The following is an 18,865-nucleotide window of genomic DNA, read 5'->3' on the forward strand; positions in this document are numbered from 1 at the left end:
TAGAGATGTTCACAAAGGAAAACAAATATATCATTGATTCAAATAGTCTCTAATAGCAGAAAGGTGGTCTTGCATTGGTTTAGAACATCAGTTGGTACTGTTTTTAGAGAGCCACTCATTATAGTATTGTTCTGCTAGCAAAACTTAATGTGTGTTATGCTTTAATTCAAGATAAATTTTTAGAAAAATTCAGTTCTATCTGTGAGAGGGTAAGCATTTTCAAATTGTATAGTTAAGACTTCAATGGTAGGAGAGCAAGTTTAGAAAACATTTTTATTAGACAAATTATTTAGACAAATTATACACAGAAAGCTCTGTCACTCATAACTGAGGCCTTCAAAAAGTGGTTTGTGTATTTGTATAATAGGCAATACATCAAAATAGGCCTATTTTAAATATTGTACATGGTTAACAGTTTGTTGATAGCTAAAATCACTGCAACATCTGGTATGTCCCTATATAGCTTCTTGTAAAGATTTTTTGTTTTAAAATCAGAGTCGTGACTGAGATCATGGATGTTACAAGGGAAAACAAGTTGTGCATGCACGTAGATACTTGTTACCCTGGAAACAAAATGGTTTCGCATGATAAGAAAATTTTCTGCCTTACACAGTAGACAATATTTGACAATTTAGTACAAAAACAGTGACAGGACAAGATGCTCCCCAGAACAGAATTAGCATCAAAATATAATATACCTTAAGAATATATCTTTTAATTTCTCCTAAAGCAAATCACATAGGTTGATTCCTATATCAATCCTAGCCATGGAATGAATTAGAATAAAATAAGTCTATGGCTGCGTAAAAACACAGGATAAGTTCTTGCTTCCTACTTACCACATTTTAATTGAAGGATTACAAACAAAATTCTTTCTACATTTCTAAAAGGTAAGAATGCTACTTTAAAAGGATTGTGCACAAAGAGGCACTGTTTTTTGTTGTCATCCTTCTATACACTTGGCACTAATGTAAAAAATACAGAACTCCTCCAAATAGAACTGAATAAAAAAGGGGGTGAAGTTGAGAGCCCGGTAGGGTTGTTATATTTTCTTCTTCAGGATAATGTATGACAGTAATTAAGGCCACATCAATATTTCTTAAGGGCTCCCATCTCTCCCCAACTACAGTTGTATTGATTGGCTCACTGCTTTGGAAGAGAATTTATTAACCTCCGATGATCTACGTCTAAACTTGGATAGAGCTCTCTGTGCTGTGGTGGATGTGGTTCAGCTAACAACATTTTCCATTTGGATAATTAATTAAAAGTAAAATTATCAAGGTTAGCTTTATACATTGCTGAATAACAAATGCAGAAATCTATTCGAATGAGTTACATCTAGGAACAAATATTAAATCGCCCTGGATGTTTTAATAACAAAAGTATAAAATATTCTCTGTTGGCAAACAATGCAAGTCAGAATAACATTAAAGCAACCTGCCTTTTCTAACTGAAAAGACCCCCTGCACTATACATAATTCCTGTATACAATACTTTTTTTTTTAAACTAAAGCTTTATTAAATGAATTGCAATAGCAATGGCCGCCTTTGAATATATATACACATTATATAGGTGCATATATATGTATATATGAGATACTAATTTATTTAACACAATAGAGGCTGCTGCCATATGATAAAGTTTACTGTACATAAGCAAAAAAAAAAACCTTTTTAATACTGTACAATCACATAAAGGTCATATGCACTGTTGCAGTGCAAGAGTAGTTTTAACTGTAGTCTTGACTGGCATATTAATGGCTTTTTTGTAATCCTACAAAATTGCATTCTCATATTATGTGGCCTGAATGGTCTTTAAATTATTCTATAAACACTGCAGGGGTTGCCTTTGGTCCATAGTCAAAGGACACTCAACAGCAGTGGAGCATTTTATGGATGCAGCAGAAGAATGTAAAAAGACTGAAGTTATTGCAATCATAGTTTTAAAAATAGAGAAATGTTACAGAAGAGGCCTTTATGTAAAATTAATCCTGCATATACTCCTAGTATACTCAGTGCATGTTCCCTATTCTTGAAGTACAGTATATGAAAAGCAGTCTAATAGGATCCTAGTATACTACCTTCTGGGGGAACAAATTGAGTAATGAAACAAAGTGGAAGGAGATGTCTGGAAAGAGAGGGAAGAAGAGAGAGAAAGAAGTAGAGGAGAGAGAAGAGGGAGAAGGTAGAGAGAAAGAACTAGAATTGTTACTAATAATCCTGATTAAAAAAAAAGTTACATCCATGTTAGTCCCACAATCTTACAGTTGCTCCTTGCAAAGGGAGTCCTACAAGAGAAACAGTGGAGAGATTTTGTTGGATTCTCATATGGAAGTGCCTCGGTCTGGATCGTTACCCAGATTGAGCCCCAGGGTAGGAGTTGGTTGATAAGGAATAGATGACATTGTTTTGATAGGACTCCTGAAAAAGCCCCCATTAGGTGCCCTGTGCCTAAAAGGGCCAGTTCGGTGCTCAGGCACGTTGCCAAAAGCGAAACCAGAGGCAGCTTTAGCTGACAGTGTGCGGCTAAGAGTCTGGATCTGCTCTGGGATAAAGGTTGTTGTGGTAATATGAGTGTTCCTGAAATCACTGATTTGCTCCAGTGCTTGTCGTGTTGGCAAAGTGTCAATGTCCAGAGGGGTCAAGTCAATTGACGAGGTGGAAAACTGTTTATGGGGGCTGTCGTCATCTGTGCACAAGCTATTTACACGTCTATGGAGGTGCTCCAGGTCAATTTCCTTGTCATCCTGGAGATGAAGAAAAAGAAGATAAGGTTCTCATCAGTACTAGCTTCCATGGTTAAAAAAATAAAAAGTAGTTCAGCAAACATGATAGGTAATGAACTGAACTTTGGGGTTTATTCAGTTAACAAATATTTATTGAGCACCTAATATGAGCCAGGCACTGTGCTAGGTTATGGGGGTACCCATATGATTCTAAGATAAGGTTATCTATCTTTTTCTTGCAATGAAAGTTCTTAAATGAGCAAATGCCACATGCAACTACAAAATATGGGAGTAATAGATGGGTGATTGCCTTCTACAAGAGCAGGGACAGACCCAGGCAAAATTATACAAATAGAATGTATGGTTTTGGCTACACATTCCCCCACCCCCACCTCTTCTATTTGCATGCTTCCTCCTTCTTCAGGATGTCTCATTCCAAGTTGGGTTTTGTTTCTTTCCTCTATTCACTCCTAACCTTAACTTTCCGTTCTTGGAGATAAGTAATACTAAGTTGATATGCTAGTTTACACTAAAGTGTTAGTGACTGTTAAAGGGTTATTTCTCTTTCAGCTAGAAACATGTGAGATTGTTTAGAGAGAGCAACATTCAACACAAGAGAATCAGTTTCTGATTGAGGGATTTCATACACTCAAGTTACCTAGAGCCTAAATGATTCAATATTGTGAGGTCAGCAAAAGAAGCTTTAGAGACCCCTTCAAGTCATGACGTGAGGGACAGCTTCAGTTTAGGGCCAGCTTAATACTAAATGGCCTCTAAATCAAAGACATTTTGAGCTACGCTAATAGAATCTTAGTAAGAAGGTGCTTAATGAAGAAAAAGGAAGTAAAATCTCATATTCCTGGAGTTGAAATTAATTCATAAATTCCTTAGGACTTTCACTAAAAGTGAGCATTAAAGCCCAATATTTGAAAAATAAAACTGGCAGGAAAGAAAATTGTCCTTTTTATCAGTCTTCTTTATAGCCAAGTTCAATAAACTAAATTTATGAGGATTTAATTATATCCAATAAATTAAAATTTAAAATATCTATTAATCATAAAAGAAAATATTTGTTCATATGATCTGGATTAGCTGCTATGAATTAGAATGGAGGATGTATTTTTTTCATTGTGCAATTAAAGTGCTCCTCAGTGAAAAATATTTTGATGTGCATCACTGTTTTTCCTTCTCCTTTCTCATTTCAAAATCCAATAAAAATATCCATTAATGCAATATTATCACTGAGACTTTAGAGTGTTGAAAGATAGAATTTTATGGTTCCCACAGCAACTATAATGTAGTCATCCATCAACAGAAATAATAATGCAAAAATTTAATACCATGTATAGTAATTCAAAATATAAGGAGCTTGGGGAGTCCTTAATTTTCAGATTTTTGAGACTATGATGTCTCGGCTATAATGTTGCATTAATGTGGTCTTTGGTGTTGAATCAGTGTCAGCAGAGATACCAGAAGTTTATTCCACAAAGAAAACACTACAGAAAAATCTGATTAATTTTTAGTTTATACCCCACTAATTTAGAATGTATGATCACTCAGACAGGTAGGAAGCTAAAATTTATTTTTGCCGAGCCAAGCTTTTCCTTATAAATGGTGCTGATCAATTTTTCGTATAAGGTGGTAGGAAGCAATCCTTAGAAAATTTTAGGAAACAATCTGTTTGAAAGAATATATTGACATGCAAAAATTCACATGCAAATGAGAAGTCATTTTTATTTGCACCTTAAAGCAGATCCTCTTAGGGTTTACTTAGGCATAAGTTAGCCAAGGTCTAGTTACAGAAAGTTTAAAACTGTCTTTCTTTGAAACTATCCAGCAAATCAAATTATTCAGCAAATTCAGGTAGTTTTTCATTTCAATTTGTGAAGCTTTAGTGAATATGAGTTCATTATTAAATTTTTTTTTCACCTTTTGATCCAGTGGAAGTAAGATAAATAAATCAAGTAGTTTAACTTCAGATAGTCTCTGAAAATTTATAAATCCCACATTTTTTTTTTAATGAAAATAAAGCACAGGGCACTTTAAAAGATATATGTAACTTTGAAATTATTCTTTCAAATCTCTGGAAAAATTTTAATATGGCCCTGGAGTAAAGCTGATCCAGGAGGAAAGATGAAAGATGGAATTCTAGATGATTCCATGGTATGGATTTGTTAAGCTTAGAGTCATCAAAGGGCTGAAAACATATGATCACTTCTCTAGGTCTACATGCAGACAGAGGGATGCAGTCCCTGGCAGTGAAGAGAAAACTGATTATTTTACTGTAACACTGCATTTCTTAGGCCGAATCTCAGAGACACTAGTAATTTACCCATAAGTTAAACAGGTACTTGAAATAAAATAATAAGTGTCTTCGTTAAATGGTCAAGGGAATCACAGCCTTTAGGAAAATCATAGACCTAGTCTATCCTAAGATTCAGGAGAATTTCAAGGCCCATTATGGCTCATGAAACTGTCAGTCTTTCAAATGCTATCGTTTCCTCTTCATGGATCTGGGATGTCTTAAAAATGCAAATTGGTATTGATCTTACCAATTTTTACATTTCATATTTCATAAGTTTATTTTCATTCTTCAAGGAAAGAAGAAACAAATCCCACCCCCAACCACCATCCCCTTCCTTGTGATGACCCTCCCTGGAAACACAGCCCGTGTGTTCGCTCAACATAGTGCCGAAGCTTTCAATCAAGTACCTCTTTCGATGGAACCCGGGAGCCTTTCCTCTTGTTCCACCACGTCTCCAGCATGGCTATAAAGCAGGAGAGGACAATGCCAGCAGCCAGGATACAAAAAACCCCTGCAAAGCTCTTTATGTCCAGGGCGCCTCCTTTCTGCTTTGTGTCCACTGAGGAGTACAGGTCACACTGCCCATTCTTGGGCCACCACTTGTGCTTCAGAATGTCCATGTCACCATTCTGCTGAAGCTCCAGGATCCTTGGGGTGAAACACACAATCATGTGTTACTGCAGACCTGGTTAACTGCCTCAGTCCACAATATATCCATCAATAACCCCATCTCTAAAGGATGGTGGCTGTCAAGGGGAAATAAACATAGATTAGCCTACGGGTAGAATGTTAGGACATGCAAAACATTATAAAGTTAAGTTCTTTAGATAAGATTTGTACCACAAATGCTTTCCTCCCTCCATTCTTATAGTCTTCCCTCTCCCCTCCTTTTTTTTTTTTTAATTTCATTTTAGAATCCTAAATATTACCTACCCTCCACGCTGGTTTGTTGTGATGTGTTTTTGCAATTACATTTCGGAGGCACTGTTTTTATGTGGTTTCAAGCTGCTGCAGTTCTGTGTTCCTACCCTATATCCAGAAAGATGCTCTGAATCTTAATGCTTTTACGAAGAACGTTTTGCTGCTTAGAGCAAGATGCTGGCATAATGTCACCCAGCATATGCTACAGACAAAGGAATTCAATTAAACAGACTTCTATTATTTAACACAGTGTGAGAGAAAGCCTTGGGACAAGTCTGAAGTTGGTAAAATACATCATTTTGGGTTTTTCACACAACTGATCTAGTTTCCTTTTAATGCCAAAGGCGAAATAATCTTACCTTGGAGAACAAGAAGAAAAGTTGACCAGAGGCTTTCAGAAGTAGTTAAATTCAAATAAGAAATACCCTTTTTCTTCTTTTACTCACTTCCAGAGTCTGGGGTGGGGGTGGGGGTAGCTGCAAAGACTGCAGCTTTTAAAATGTATACTTTTCATAGAAATTTTACTCTCAATTCCAAATACTCTTTGGGCTCTACCTCAGACTTGCCTAGTTCTGGCCCTCCTCCAGCTGTGCCCCTTCTCACAGGGTGAGAACAGTCAGGGCCAAGGTCATGAGCGTTCCAGAGTGGGTACCATCTGCACAGTTCCCTGACATTTCCTGCCCAGGCAGCTCAGAGTGCCCTGCCAGGGCCCATAAAGGCCTATTTCCATGTCTGATTATGAGAGCAGGTCTCAAAGCGAGGGGTACATACAGGTCTCCGCAGTGGTATTTGGGGGGTGCCAACAGAGTTCAAAGTGCAAGCTCAGGCACACACACCTCTGCGTGGGGAACCCCTCACTGTGTGGGTGGAAGGGGAACCACAGGTCAACTCCTTGTGCCACTGAATCAGCACGTAACTCTTAGCTGGTCAGAAATTAGAAACCCAAACCTGACGTCCTAGGGGTCATGAAGGTATATTTATCAAGATAAGAGGGCAGAACATATTTTATCTAGCAGAATTTAACCTGGTTCTTATAGTTAGGATTCTCCAGGCAAGAATACAGAGGGCATTGCCATGCTCTCCTCTAGGGGATCTTCCCAATCCATGGATCGAGCCCAGGTCTTCTGTATTGCAGGCAGACTCTTACCATCTGAGCCACAGGGAAGCCCAGACTTAGGATATGTGGACCCATATTGTACTCTTGTCCCAGCTCTTATAATATCTGAGGACGGGCTGCTTAAAACTTTAGAGAGAAGTACTAAGCCAATCTGGAAGGAAGAAATAACTCACTTTCAGTGATGTAATCACCTTTTTTATCTGTTCATGTCACCCACATGTCTATAAGCATGAGCTTAATGATAACTGACATTTAACCAGAGCTAAACAAGAGTAATACCAGCCCTAAGGGCTATGATGGAGAGTTAAGCCTTTATTTCTTAATTTTCATTTTCTTTTGGAGTATAGTTACTCCAAAAGAATGTTGTGTTATAGTTTCAGGTATACAGCAAAGTGATTCAGGTATACATATACATGTATCTATTCTTTTTCAAATTCTTTTTTTATTTGGGTTATTACAGAATATTGAGCAGCATTTCCTATGCTATACCATAGGTTCTTGTTGGTTAATTATTTTAAATATAGCAGTGTGTACATGTCAATCCCAAACTCCCAATCTATCCACCTCTCCCCTCCTGTCCCATAACCCAAAGTTCATTCTCTATGTGTGTGAGTCTTTATTTTGTAAATAAGTTCATTTGTACCATTTTTTAAAGATTCCGCATATAAGTGATATCATATGATATTTGTCTTTTTCTGACTTACGTCTCTGACATCTACCTTTGGGTTTTCCCACAGCCTCACCCCTGGTGCCCCTTGCTGACACTCTGGGATCAACATTGCATTGGAGCCTTCCTCACAACTTGGACAGCTTCCTTATGAAATTGATGGGTCAAAAGTTCTGTTGCTTCAGAGTGTTGCTCAAAAAGGGCAGTAAATGTGAATTTAGTAAAATGATTATGAGTGTTAATGGATTCTATTTCACCCTTATTCCAGCCTCCATCCCAGATAAGGTCATTTGCATTTCCAGAATTTCCAAAAGTGTGTTCCAAGGGACCCTAGTGCCTAGAGGGTTTCTGTGGGAGAGAAAAAAAAAAGGGTCTTGTGGTCATCAACTCTGAGCAACACTCTCTTGGAAATTTACCAAAAAAAAAAGGCAGCCTATTAAAGACTTTGAGAAGACCTGTAGAAAAGAAAACGTGTATGATTTTTGTTTACTCCAGCATTTCCTAAATTTATAAGACTTTCATCCCCCTTTTCTTATTTTCTTTAGAGCTAAAATTTTGAGGAATACACTTGAGAAATAGTTGCTTGAGTCATAGGAGCAACTCTCTGTGGGCCTGTGAGGCACCATCCCCCACATCCTCAAAGTTGCTTGCTTGGCTTATCTATGAATATCATTCAGATACCATTAGTAAACTGACACTGTAGGTATTTGCCTACCTAAAGACACTAGGTAGTCAGGGCATTACTGAATATATTGAAAGAAAAAACAGGCATCCATAAAAGAAATAACTTCTTCTTAAATGTGGATTTATAGGTACCTGTAAAAAGGAAACGAAACCTCAACAGCATCTGAGTACAAAATGAGCTCCCAAATTTCCCTGTCTTTCTACTCCTGCCACACGATATTAGTCAGTGTCTGTGGAAGTGGAAGAGTTTTCCTTCACAGACAGCACTTATCATCATTTGTAATTATTTGTGGTTACTTGATTAACGTCTGTTCCCCTCCAAGAATATGCACTCACCATCTTCCATACTTCCCAACTTGGAGAAGGCATATATTTACTTATTTTTAATTTAATTTAAAATTTTTTAATTTTATTTTTTAAAATATATTTTTAATTGGAGGACAATAGCTTTACAAATTATGTTAGGTTCTGCCACACAACAGTGTGAATCAGCCATAATTATACAATATCTACCTTCTTTCTTGAGCCTCCCTCCCTTACCCCCATGGAGCAAGCATATATTTATGGATTAAATATGCTCAACAGAGTTTTTGGTAAATGAACCCTACCTCCAGAGTCTACATATCATTTCTTGTCATTAATCCTACTTTCTAATTTATTCCATTTCCACCAATTTGTCTATTTATTCAGTAAATATCTAAATAGTGATTTAACTTCAGGCATTGAGTTGGGTACAAACTTTACGTTAAACCACAACTGTACATTCAGCTGGCATGCCCTGGACAACACTGAAATCATTTCAGTGCTCAATTCATGCTGATTTATTCTTTCATTCATTCACATATTCATTCAAGAAAGGATTATTGCTTACTCTTTCTTCTTAGTGGTATCTTGTACCACTTATGATGTGTCCTTATTATTTCAACACCTGGAAAATAACTTGGTTTTAAAAATAATCATTGAGATATACATATTCTATATCACCCATTTTGATTCCCATAAGAGTAAAGGGCCTCTACTAAGTCTAAAGAATGTGTTTAAAACTGTAGAATTTTTCAGGTTTAGCAAGCTGGTGGTAGGAGTTTTGTAGTTTCAGCCAACTGGTAGTAGGAGTTATTGAGGGGGAAAAAAAGGAGACTTCTGGGACTTCTCTGGTGGTGCAGTGGATATGAATCTACCTGCCCATACAGGGAACATGGGTTCGATCCCTGGTCTGGGAAGATTATACATCCTGCAGATCAGCTAAGCCTGTGAGCCACAAGTACTTAGCCAACGACCTAGAGCCCAGGAACTGTACTGAAACCCGAGTACTCTTGGGCCTGTGAGCTGGAACTCCTGAAGCCCATGTGCCTTAGAGCCCATATGCTGCAACTGGAGAAGGCCTGCACAAAGCAATGAAGACCCAGGCCAGTCAAAAAAAAAAAAAAGTTAACCTTCCATACACACTCTAGTTAGAGAAAAAAGAAAAGAGACTTCTCTATGCACCTTCAAGTACCATCACATCGCAAAGATATCTTTATTGCTTGTTCTCATAAAGCACAGGTAACCGAGGCATTGCAGACAACCCTGCCTTTGGGGATATACAGACAAACTGGGCCATAGAATTTCTCAGTCAGGCTCTGACCAGCCCACAGCAAATTCCAGGAACACAGACTGACCTGGATTACAGGGCTCTGAGGAAACAGAAATGTTCTCTAAGCCCAGAGCACTGCTATACATTTTTCCTACACGATCCAATGATCTTGGAAATTCCCTCAGAACAGTTATACTACACTTTCCTTTCTATTATATAACTAAAACTATTTAGTTCAGTTCAGTTCAGTCACTCAGTCGTGTCCGACTCTTTGTGACCCCATGAATCGCAGCATACCAGGCCTCCCTGTCCATCACCATCTCCCGGAGTTCACTCAGACTCACGTCCATCGAGTCCATGATGCCATCCAGCCATCTCATCCTCTGTCATCCCCTTCTCCTCCTGCCCCCAATCCCTCCCAGCATCAGAGTCTTTTCCAATGAGTCAACTCTTTGCATGAGGTGGCCAAAGTACTGGAGTTTCAGCTTTAGCACCATTCCTTCCAAAGAAATCCCAGGGTTGATCTCCTTCAGAATGGACTGGTTGGATCTCTGGTTCAGATCATGAACTCCTTATTACCAAAATCAGACTCAAATTGAAGAAAGTAGGGAAAACCGTTAGACCATTCAGGTATGACCTAAATCAAATCCCTTATGATTATACAGTGGAAGTGAGAAATAGATTTAAGGGCCTAGATCTGATAGATAGAGTGCCTGATGAACTATGGAATGAGGTTCGTGACATTGTACAGGAGACTGGGATCAAGACCATCCCCATGGAAAAGAAATGCAAAAAAGCAAAATGCCTGTCTGGGGAGGACTTACAAATAGCTGTGAAAAGAAGAGAGGCGAAAAGCAAAGGAGAAAAGGAAAGATATAAGCATCTGAAAACTATTTAAGGATTAGGTAAAGAAAGTTTAGCAAAATCTAATGCCCTGCCTTAAAGAATGATGGGATGAGTCCTTACAATTAATAAGATTCTGTTTTTAAAAAAAAATTTTTTAATTTATTTTTATTTTTTTATATTCTGTTTTTCAAAGCTTCAAAAGGTCTGGCATGTTTAAAAGAGACTTAAAAATCACACTTAAAGGAGAGATTGGCCATTTATTTATAAGTAACACTGATGTTTCGTGTATGTATGTAATAACACAAAAATGTAGTTGCAAACTTCTAGTGCAAAGATAAAGTTTAGTCCCATGGAATGATTGTTCTTGTTATATGTGAAATTTCCACGAGATGGCAGTCTTTGCTCATAGAGAACAAAGTACTACTCACAGTTAACCTATGGGTTTGAAACGTGAAAGTATAAACTTTTTGGTGCTGTAAACACTTAAATTAATGAAAACAAAGTTAGATCTTAGACTGTGATGATTGGATACCTAAAACCTCTTCTTGGAGTGTAGTCAGGAAAATTCCTGACATTTTACTGCAGAGTGATGATATGCTGACTTTGGAGAGTTATGTCCAGAATTAATGAGACCATAAACAAAAGCATCTTGTTCATTGCTTGGCACTTAGTAGGCTACCAAACCTCAAAAGCTAGAATTATTATTGCCAGCATGTGTGACAACCATTCTTTCTCTGAACCTGTTCTGGTACATCTTCTTAATGGCGAATTATATTCCCAGATGATCCGTGCATGATTCATGATCCACAGACAAGAATATTGCATTTCTTTCTTTTGTCCAAAAGTATGAAAGCATTTGTAATCTCATTGAACAGAAAAATCTCAGAAGTCCATAAAACTTCACTTGAATTTGAAAACGGCTAATAGATCAATCCTGCTTGCATTATTGATGTAAGTGTGCAAATTTCAGGGAGAAGGCAAAACAGCCGTCTTTCATATTCAAATAAAAATACTCCACAGGTTTGAGGCATTTATCTTGAAAAGCTTTTTACTTACTTTGAAGATAACAACCTTATTTGTGTGTGAGAATTGCATTAATTATTGACCACTTAACATCCTTTATCACTACTCTAGAAATTGATTTTCAAATTAATATATTTGTGAAAGAACAGGTTGCTGAAAGACAGATGCAAATTTCTAGTCCTGCATAAGTAACTTCAGTTTTGCCTTTGACAACTATAGTAGTCTATAGTGTCCTTTCTAATTTTGTTAGGTTTCTGGCTCTTAAATTCCTGCTGAGCTTTGGAAAAGATACTGGTTAGAGGACAGCTGACTTTTTAGTTGCTTCTGCTGGGAAAGAATTTAGGGGTAATCAGAAATTAAAAAGAATAAAGGCAGGATTTCTTTTTTTATAGGCTATGTACACAGGAATTTCTGTGATTCTTTTGCAATTGGAATTTCCCTCTCATGTTCACAGAAGTATAAACTACTAAACTAAAAAGAATGAAAGTGAAAGTGTTAGTTGCTCAGTCGTGTCCGATTCTTTGCTCCCCCATGGACTGTAGCCCACCAGGCTCCTCTGTCCATGGAATTCTCCAGGCAAGAACACTGGAGTAGGTTGCCATGTCCTTCCCTAGGGTATCTCCCCAAACCAAGGGTCGAACCTGGGTCTTCTGTACTGTGGGCAGATTCTTTACCATCTGAGACACCAGAGAAGCTCCCAAAAGACTGAAGACATCATTTATTGTCTCTACTTCCCTCCACTCAGTCTATGGATGAGGAAACTGAACCAGAGAGAACAGCCATACTCCCGAATCATCACATTCAACACACACAAAATAATTTACATATTATGGTCATCAGAGGCTTTTTGCAGCCAGAGGTAAAAATGCCAGGGTTCCAGCCACTCAGGCCATGCCTTGGCTGTCCTGAGGGCTGAAGGGATCGATATTTTAGCAGTATTCTGTGCATCATCTAAGACGCATCTGTTGGGAAGCACTGCTGTAGAGATTAAGTGATTTTCTTACTGACTGACACAGAGTAAATAGTTCAGTTGGGGCCAGAACTCAGGTCTGTCCCCCAGTATTTTCCCCTCTGTTACCCTACACAGCCTCTGCTGCTGCTGCTGCTGCTAAGTTGCTTTAGTCGTGTCCGACTCTGTGCGACCCCACAGACGGCAGCCCACCAGGCTCCCCTATCCCTGGGATGCTCCAGGCAAGAACACTGGAGTGGGTTGCCATTTCCTTCTCCAATGTATGAAAGTGAAAAGTGAAAGTGAAATCACTCAGTCCTGTCTGACTCTTCTTGACCCCATGGACAGCAGCCTACCAGGCTCCTCTGCCCATTGGATTTTCCAGGCAAGAGTGCTGGAGTGGGTTGCCATTGCCTTCTCTGATACAGCTTCTAATATGCAACTATTTGGAGAAGACCCATCTCTTTTAGTTTCAGAGGTGTTAGACTCCGAGGAAAATTTTCATCAATATGTTCCTTCAAATCACACGATATAATTGTAGCATGATTGCAAATTTATTCATGCTACAATTTGGGTGTACAAAAAAATACAGCTTTTCTCTAGAATGTAATTGATTTTCCTAAGGAGGAATGGGCCTGCTGAGCAGTGGGAACCAAACTAAAATTAGCTCTAGGAGTTAAAATTTAATCTGCTCTAATAATTTAACATGTCTCTAGCTTCAGCTCAATTTACTTGAATGAATTACTCCATCTTCCCCATTCCTCTCGGTTCCTTTGGTCTTTCCCAAGATGGCATCAGGGTTCATGGGGGATGACATTATGTCTCCTATGTGGGTATTTGGTGTGAGGGGCTGCTGGCCTCTTGCTGGTCCCTGGACCTGTCCTGGCAGCTCTCCTCTGAGATTCCTGGCGGCTGGGCCCAGCCGTTGGATACTGACTGGTGACTGCTGCTAAAGTCAGCCAAGGCGTCAAGTCTGGTGTGTGTCTGTGTGTGTGTGTGTGCGTGTGGGTGTGTCTGCGTGCGTGTGCACACACGCGTGCATGCACGCTCAGTCATGTTCAACTCTTTGTGACCCTGATGGACTGCAGCCCACCAGGCTCCTTTGTCCACGGGATTCTCCAGGCAAGAATACTGGAGTGTTGCCATTCCCTTCTCCACGGGATCTTTCCAACCCAGGATTGAACCCATGTCTCCCACATTGTGGGCAGATTCTTTACCACTGAGCCACCAGGGAAGCGTGTTGAATTGGTTAAACTTGGCTAACATCTTTCTCAGCTTCTCTAGGGTTTGTAGCCTCCTCCCTACTCACCCAGCCTCTGACATGCTCTAACCTTTCTCAGCTTCTACCCTTTTCTTCATCCAGCCCCTGACTAGTCTGTAGTCCTTTAGACACTAGTCTAGTGTCACCTTGTCATCACTGGGGGTCCCAAGGGTGGTCTATGTGCTCTTCCTCAACTTTGCTCCCACATGGGAGGAAGGGAGGCCTGGGAATGAAGGTGGAACTTCCGCTTTCTCCTGACAGTGTGGCCGTGGCATCTCAAACATCTGAGGTCTTCTCTGTTGATGCAGAGCCCGATGGACCCAGGGAGCACCCCTAAGAAACACAGGGAGGGAGGGATGCTCAAGACGGATGGGATATATGTATTAAAAGCTGATTCTTGTTGTTGCACAGCAGAAACTAGCTATGTTTGTACAGCTATGACAAACCCAGACAGCATATTAAAAAGCAGAGACATTACTTTGCCGACAAAGGTCTATATAGTCAAAGCTATGGTTTTTCCAGTAGTCATGTATGGATGTGAGAGTTGGACTATAAAGAAAGCTGAGCGCTGAAGAATTGATGCTTTTGAACTGTGGTGTTGGAGAAGATTCCTGACTCCCTTGAACTGCAAGATCAAACCAGTCAATCCTAAAGGAAATCAATCCTGAATATTCACTGGAAGGACTGATGCTCAAGTTGACGCTCCAATACTTTGGCCACCTGATGCGAGGAACTGACTCATTGGAAAAGAACTGATGCTGGGAAAGATTGAAGGTGGGAGGAGAAGGTTGGACGATAGAGGATGAGGTGGTTGGATGGCATCACCGACTCAACAGACATGAGTTTGAGCAAGCTCTGGGAGTTGGTGATGGACAGGGAGGCCTGGCGTTCTATAGTCCATGGGGTTGCAGAGTCAGACATGACTGAGCGATTGAACTAAACTGACAGCAGAAACTGATACAATATTGTAAAACAATCATACTGCAATTAAAATTTTTTAAAAAAGGAATGTTTTGAAAAAATATAAGAAAACTCTAATGGGAAGGAAACTATCGAGCCCTCTACTCTTGTGCCTTTTAATCTACCAGGTGTCTGTCTCTCCACTTGCCCATTTCCTTTCCCTTCCCTTTCCCTCTCTTGGAAACCCCTGGCCAGAAGAGGTGCAGGTGCCCTGGATATCCTTCTTATCCCCCAGGACTAAAATTTTCTTGGCATTTCACCATAGTAAAAGGGAATTTTACTTACATAATGATGGAAGCCATTATGATAGCTACATAACGATTGATACCTCCCGCCATTTCCTCAGTTTGGAAGTACTGAGGCAACTCGGAGTCAGGGATTGGTGAGGATGAAAATACATCTTTTAATATCTCAAAACATTTATTTGTTACATACTTATGAGTTTGATGTAACCAAATTAAAAATACATTTAGGAGTCTCTTATTAGTGTTAATGTTATTTGTAACTGAGAAAGAAATTTGGGAATAACTGAAAAAAAAAAAGTATTTTTTTGACACAGCAAGTACATCTGTTTTGACTTGGAAAAGGTGGCGCTAGTGGTAAAGAATCCATCTGCCAATGCAGGAGATGCAAGAGATGTGAGTTTGACTCCTAGGTCAGGAAGATCCTCTGGAGTAGGAAATGGCAACCCCCTCCAGTATTCTTTTCTTGCCTGGAAAATCCCATGGACAGAGGAGCCTGGCGAGCTAGAGTCCATAGTCTGTGGGGTCCAGAAGAGTCACACACACACACACACACTAAATCATTTGCTGCATGTTCACAAATTTTTCCTCTCTATGGATACTGAGAAAGAATTAACAATAGCACGCAGAGGATTTGCAAAAAATGGGAGCTCAAAAGGTTTCTCATTCATCCATCGCTTCTTTAGTTATGGTCTTGGAAAATACAGGTAAACTTGGACTAAAGCCCAAACACTTATCAAAGACAGATTTAGCGTTCGATTAAGTGGAGCAACCCTCTAATTGGCATGTTTATTATCACTATTTAAAGATCAGAGTTGTAAAAACAAATTCAACTTCCTGTGAATCAGACATTAGTTTATTTATTTTTTTTTTAAGAAAAATCTCTAAACGATCAGTTAGGAGTATTAGATACAACAAATATTTATTGATAACATTTAATAGCTCAGTAATACCAATAGCCTAAAGGAAGCTATTGGAAGGATTTCTTTTGTTTATTGAACTTTATTAACTAGTTCTTCCAGTTAGTTGAATTAAATGCCGGTTGCTTATTCAATCCACTGAGATTGCCTAAAATCATAGATGGAAATACAGCATTTCAAATGAATTCACAAACATCCGAATTAAATGCCGGTTGCTTATTCAATCCACTGAGATTGCCTAAAATCATAGATGGAAATACAGCATTTCAAATGAATTCACAAACATCCCCTTTCAGAGCAGGGCTTGGGCCTTCCCAGGTGGCCCAGAGGTAAAGAATCTACCTGCCAGTGCAGGAGACATAAGAGATGTGGGTTCAGTCTCTGTGTCGGGATGATCCCCTGCAGTAGGAGATGGCAACCTACTCCAGTATTGTTGCCTGGAGAATTCCATGGAGGAGGCTGTGGGCTCCATGGGGTTGCAGAGTCGGACACGACTGAGTATGCACGCAGAGAAGGGGCCAGCAAAACTTTTGTGTTAGAGGCGCGATAGTTAATGCTTTAGACTCTGAGGGCCACACGGCCTCCACTGCAGCTACTCAGCTCTGCCTTTGTAGTTTTAGAAACAGACCCAAGACAGGTTTGGCTTGATGGTTCCAATTGCTGACTGCTTTAGAAACCCCACAGCAAATAACTCCATGAAGCCAACACGTTTCCCCTTCACTGATGAAGATGTTGAAGTTCACAGGGCTTAATTGCTTTGGCCAAAGTCACATCATTAGAAAGCGTCAGAGACCGTTTTAAAACCAGAGTTTTTGACTCATTCATTTCTTTAGACTATATATTTACATATGAGAATAAGTGGTAATGCTTGCTGTTAATATATGTGTGTCTTTAAATGAATATAGAGCTATCATGTATTGATTTTTGTTGAGAAAGAATTCAAGTGAATTTTGGATATCCCTGGTTTTCTGATTATCCTAAAACATATATCAGAACATTTATCCTCAGACTGGGACCATACAGGTTCCAAGACTGACTGCCTTAATTATTCAAGATCATGTTGTATTTGTTGACTGAGTCCACATTTGCTGATTCATCTTCCAGCAATTGGAGCAACTGAAATCAAAGAGATATGAACAGATATTATACCACTAAAAGAAATACCAGGGAAGTGACCATGATTAACCAAGAATGGGAAGGACAATTGAATGAGGCAGAAAAGGTGTTGTCTCTTTTAATCAAAAGATATAAAAATGCTTTTTAATTATTCATGACTAGAAATACTGTAAACTAATTAGAATTTTTTCAGGGTTGGTAAAGAGTTACTACAGACAATAAATGAGAATGAAAGCACGACCAGAAGGGCTCAGGGCCATAAGATCACTTTTAACTCCTGCCCAATGAGATGAAGTGACCTGCCCACCTCCCCACTACAGGGCCGAGTGAACAGGGCTGGATTTAATTACAAGCTCAGTTATTGCTGAAGACTGCTGCATATCAGAGACCTGCATAAAAAGAGGAGTTTCCTGTCTTGGTTGAAATCTGTTATCTTACTTTCTAATTTGAAGAATGTAATTTGATAAAATCTTTAATTGGTCAGATCTGGTTTTCTTATTAAGAAAGCAGTGTTCAATGTCCTTATGTAGTAACTAAGGCATCCATTTCTCTGTGTATGGAAAATAAGGTGTAAATTGATCCAGAAGACGTATTTTCCAAAGGAACAACAATAATAAATGCATGCACAAGGCTGCAAAGTTTATAAAGCACTTAGCAAAAACATTGCCTATCATTTGATTTACTTAAAATAACTTTGTGAGGGAGGAATTATAGTGACTGATTGAATGATTGATTGATCCCTCCCTCCGCCTTACTCCTTATTCTTTCTAAGGCCTTCAGAAGTCTGATGTTATTAAGTTCTCATTTTAAAACTGAGGAGATTGAGACTAAGAGGTGAAGAAAATTTCCTAAGGTTGCAAGGCTGGTAAGTGATGCAGTCAGCTCTCAAACTCGGGTCTTCTGATTTCTGCATGGTTTTTGAATTTGCCATCAAGATTTCTGGCATCCCTAAAGAAAACCTGTATATTTGGAAGCTGCCTCTTGATTTCCAGGCACTTTATTAGCTGAGGATTTGACTACTCAAGTGCCTTGGATAACATGTATTCCATTGTATCCATTAACAAACATTACAGTTTGTGTAACACATCTTGTTGTCCTAAGAGAGCTCCATGAATATCCCATGAGTTCATTAATCTCTCTGTGATTAGAATAAACGTCAGATGAATTCATTATCATGAGGCACTTCAGGGACTTTGCCAATGTTATCAAAATGAGGCAGTGTGTTCAAAATAAGTAAGTCCTTACTCATAGGTCAACATGTTGTGAAGTTTCTATTTGTGTTAGGCAAACTTCTGTGGTCATTAACTCACTGAAAATTTTCCTTAAACAATAGCCTACCAAGGGTATAATACTTATTGAATAAGATTTAACTGTTTTGAAAACTGTGCATTTTAAGCTTTAACACTTAAAATAATTTTATGTTCCCATACTGATGAGATTTTTGCTGTGGCTAAGAATAATCATACTTTATATAGACACGCTATTTGATTGAAGATGAACCTTAAAGTTGACGTATATGATGCTCATTAAAATCGCTTTCTTTAGGTAAAGTCAT

At 38.9% G+C, this 18,865-nt stretch overlaps 1 protein-coding gene across 1 annotated transcript in view; it reads right to left on the reverse strand.

Annotated features, from left to right (window-relative positions):
* Window positions 1-470: 470 nt before the first annotated feature.
* The window catches only part of GRID2 (glutamate ionotropic receptor delta type subunit 2), a 1,625,731-nt gene continuing 1,607,336 nt past the window's right edge, over window positions 471-18,865 (reverse strand). Inside the window, exons 15-16 of the mRNA XM_040237847.1 lie at window positions 5,439-5,679; window positions 471-2,747 (exon numbers count right to left, since the gene is read on the reverse strand). Of these exons, the coding sequence (XP_040093781.1) occupies window positions 2,325-2,747; window positions 5,439-5,679 (664 nt within the window). The 3' untranslated portion in view covers window positions 471-2,324. The remainder of the gene's footprint in view (window positions 2,748-5,438; window positions 5,680-18,865) is intronic.

The sequence above is a fragment of the Oryx dammah genome, unplaced genomic scaffold (assembly GCF_014754425.2).
Source record: "Oryx dammah isolate SB20612 unplaced genomic scaffold, SCBI_Odam_1.1 HiC_scaffold_3, whole genome shotgun sequence".
NCBI lineage: Eukaryota > Metazoa > Chordata > Mammalia > Artiodactyla > Bovidae > Oryx > Oryx dammah.